At 40.9% G+C, this 3,738-nt stretch overlaps 1 protein-coding gene across 1 annotated transcript; it reads left to right on the top strand.

Annotated features, from left to right (window-relative positions):
- Positions 1 to 1,537: 1,537 nt before the first annotated feature.
- Positions 1,538 to 3,199, top strand: LOC129112820 (nuclear factor 7, ovary-like). The gene is made up of 2 exons (XM_054625054.1): positions 1,538 to 1,991; positions 2,088 to 3,199. The coding sequence occupies exons 1-2, from the start codon at positions 1,538 to 1,540 to the stop codon at positions 3,197 to 3,199; spliced, it is 1,566 nt and encodes a 521-aa protein (XP_054481029.1).
- The last annotated feature ends 539 nt before the right edge of the window (positions 3,200 to 3,738 follow it).

Raw genomic sequence — 3,738 nt, 5'->3', positions numbered from 1 at the left:
GTGGCGTCTGATGCTAGTTTTGGAGACTTTCTAACCCCAAGACTCAACTAACCTCTGCAATTCTCCAGCTGTGATCCTTGGAGATTCTTTTGCCAGTCGAACCATCCTCCTCACGGTGCGTGGGGTCAATGTACACACTCGTCCTCTCAAGCACAAGCTGTTACCTGCTGATGCTAAACATTTTTATTACGTACAGACATGTCTCCTTCCTGTGTGAACGGATTAAGAAAACCATGATCTGTAAACATCGACCCGTTTATCAACAGTTGTTCAACATACTTGTACGTATCTGTACAATAATATATATAACAGTAACCATTACACTGATGCATCCCAGATATCAGCCAATTGTACTGCTGTTTTCACAAATTATTCTCTTAAAATCTATTCTCTTTTATCAACTGTACATCAAAATGTCATAATTCCACCTAGAGTTTTCCTACTAATGAAAAATAATGATTATCAAGAATTTCTTTAGTAGTATTTAAATCACATTAGGTATGGCTTTAGTGATTTGCTGATCAAAACTATAACAAAATAACATTGAAATGTATAGCTATTACACAAAACCATTTTTCCAGAAGCATAACCTCTAAGGTTGCCTGCACTCTGTCTCCAAGTCAGAACTGAGCATGGAAAAGCAGGTTTCAGTTTCCATGCTCCATTTATCTAGAACAAACTCCCAGAAAGCTGCAGGGCAAGGCTGAATACTTTTCTGTATGCTGCTGCAGTTTGACTTTAACTATTGTATTTCATACCTGTCTCATTCAGTTGTACCTTGTTTTTATTTTATTTTGGATTTAAAATTTGTATTTGTATTTTAATGTCCTTTTATAATGTGTTTATTTTGCACTTTGTCTTGTAAAGTAAACAAAATAGAAATGAAAGACTGGCATAGCTCCATAAACTTGTTCGGTTAGGTTTGTGATATACCACACCTTCCTTTTATATGCCATGAGCTGGGCAGGGCACCTGTTCATTGTTGCAGGAACTCAGACCACAAAGTAGTACAGCACTCAGACTTACAGCTGAACCGAAGTCCGGATCAGCTTCCATTTGAAGATAAATATAACGTATTTCATCACAATTTAGCGTACAAAGGTAAGTACAGTTGGTTACTGTGCTTAAAGTGATACTAAATGTGAAATGTATATTTAGAGGATAAAATACTCACCAATGTAGGCTTGAACGGTTGCTGTTATTTGAATGTTGGACAAAACACAACTGAAATTGTTGTTTAGTGTAAATCGTTTTTAGAAACTTTAAAGTTATTATGGTTATATAATGTGTAAAATGTGCTAAATTAGATAATCACTATGTAAACAGGAATATTAGTGGTGTAACAGTGTAGTAGGAATAGTTGTCTTTTTGTTGTTGTCAGTGTATCTTTTGTTACTACCACTTTGAGCTACATTTTATGCATGCTGTAAAATACTACAGTTTATGCAAGCTATTCACAGTGGAAAAAGTTGAGGTATGAAGGTATAAAGTTGACACGGGTGAGTCACAGTTTCTCTTTTGCCATCCAGGGCGTGACATGGCAGTTGTTGGCTCGCTACCAACTGAAGAGCAGCTTTTGTGCTGCATCTGCCTGGATGTGTTCACCAATCCAGTCACCTTACCATGTGGACACAACTTCTGCAAAAACTGCATCACAGAGCATTTCAATTTCAATTCCCAGCGGCAGTGTCCCATGTGTAAAGAGCATGTTGATAGAAAATGTAAGCTTGGGATCAATACTTTTATATCTGAGATGGCTGTTCAGTTCAGAAAGTCAGCTGGAAGGAAAGACAGACAGAGCTCAGAGCAACAACTTACCAAAACCAGAGAAGTTTTCTGTGACGTTCCTACTGGAACGCAACGGAGAGCCCTGAGGTCATGCATGTTGTTAGCATTCGGCCTGGTTTGTCTGACCATTTTCTTTGCAATTAACTTAAACCTTCATCAAACAGCATCCAGCCTGAAAACTCATCAGCTGTTTGATACAGTAGAGAACATGGTGGGCAGCGCGTGTTCTAAGCATGACAAACCTCTGGAGCTCTACTGCAAGAACGAACAAAAGCCAATATGTCGGTCCTGCGCTGACTCAAGTCACCGTACTCATCACATTGTTCCTCTGAAAGTAGAATATGAAGTAAAAAAGAAAGAGCTTCGGAAAACTGAAGCTGAAATTCAGAAGAAGATCCAGGAGAGACAGCTGAAAATAGAGGAGGTGAAACATTTGGTTTGGATTAGCAAGAAAGCTTCAGACAGAGAGATGGCTGATGGTGTTCATATCTTCACTGCTTTTATGCAGTCGTTGGAAAGAGCTCATGCCGAGTTCAACGCGATGATCAAAGCAAACCTGGAAACAACTGAGGAGCAGGCCACGAGTTTCACCCGAAAGATGGAGCAGCAAATCTCTGAGCTGGTGCGGAGGCAAACTGAGGTGAAGCAGCTATCCCGCACAAAAGACCACCTCCACTTCCTCCAGAGCTTCCCAATCATGAAAACTGCTCCTCTTGCCGACGACTTGCCTGAGGTCAGCATTCCTCCGGCATCGTATGAGGGACTCCTGAGGACTGCCATGATGACTGCAGTGGTTCAACTGACAGAGACAGCCAGCAAAGAGTTGGAGAAGCTGCATGAAGCTGAGCTGATGAGACTCAGGCAGAGTGCGCTGGATGTGACTTTGGATCCTGACACAGCACACCCTAATCTCATCCTGTCTGATGATGGGAAACAAGTACACTACGGTGATGTGAGGAATGGACTTCCAGACAACTCAAAACGATTTGATGAAGCAGTTTTTGTCTTAGGAAAGCAGAGTTTCTCTTGTGGGAGATTTTACTATGATGTTCAAGTTAAAGGAAAGACTGCATGGATTTTAGGAGTGGCCAAAGAGTCCGTCAACAGGAAGGGAGAAGTTCAACTAAACCCTGAAAATGGCATCTGGGCTCTATTTCATATGCATGAAAAACAGTACATTGCACTTGCTAGCCAGCCTGTAAGTCTCTCTGTGAATGATCTGCCGGAAAAGGTTAGAGTTGTTGTGGATTATGACGAGGGTCTGGTCTCCTTCTATAACGTAGATGCAACAATTCTTATCTACTCCTTCACTGGGTGCTCCTTCACTGAGAGACTCCACCCATTCGTCGGTCCTGGTATTATTGACTCGGCTCCTCTGATTATCTCCTCTGCTGTCATTAACACAGATTAAACCAATCGTTGCTTTTGCAACAACCTGCTGTGCAACACAGTAGTTGGTTGCAACAGTGTTTTGGTTGATAGATGGTCACTACTTGAATTTGTTAGGGCACTATCTCAGTGCTAAAAATATTTTGAATTTATGATCAAATTGCAAGTTGAAAGCTTTGCGTTGAGTGTGATGGGTGTACTTTACGTGTGTTTAGGGTTTGTGAGTTAAGATGGGTTACATATGGGTTAGTATTGGGAAATTCATTATTTTTTTTCACAAACAGGTGGGGTGGACAGAGATCCTCACTGAAGAATATCAGAGCAACACCAGCTGCAATTTGCAGCATGCATCCATATAAAACTACAGCCAAAAGTCTGGATGCATTATGGCGGTCTCAAACTTTTTCTCATTGATGTACCCCGTGGGAAATATTCTTTCAGCCAAGTACAACCTGACCAAATTGTTATTGATGTTATTTAGCTGGAACTGTTTTTGCTCTCTTCTTCATTTCGTTCTCTGTGTTCTTCACAAGGAAACTGCCTTCCTGGTCATACCAGACA

This window comes from Anoplopoma fimbria, chromosome 23 (assembly GCF_027596085.1).
Source record: "Anoplopoma fimbria isolate UVic2021 breed Golden Eagle Sablefish chromosome 23, Afim_UVic_2022, whole genome shotgun sequence".
In the NCBI taxonomy this organism is placed as follows: domain Eukaryota; kingdom Metazoa; phylum Chordata; class Actinopteri; order Perciformes; family Anoplopomatidae; genus Anoplopoma; species Anoplopoma fimbria.
Note: the sequence above shows the minus strand (reverse complement) of the source record. Positions and strands in the feature narration are given on the sequence as shown.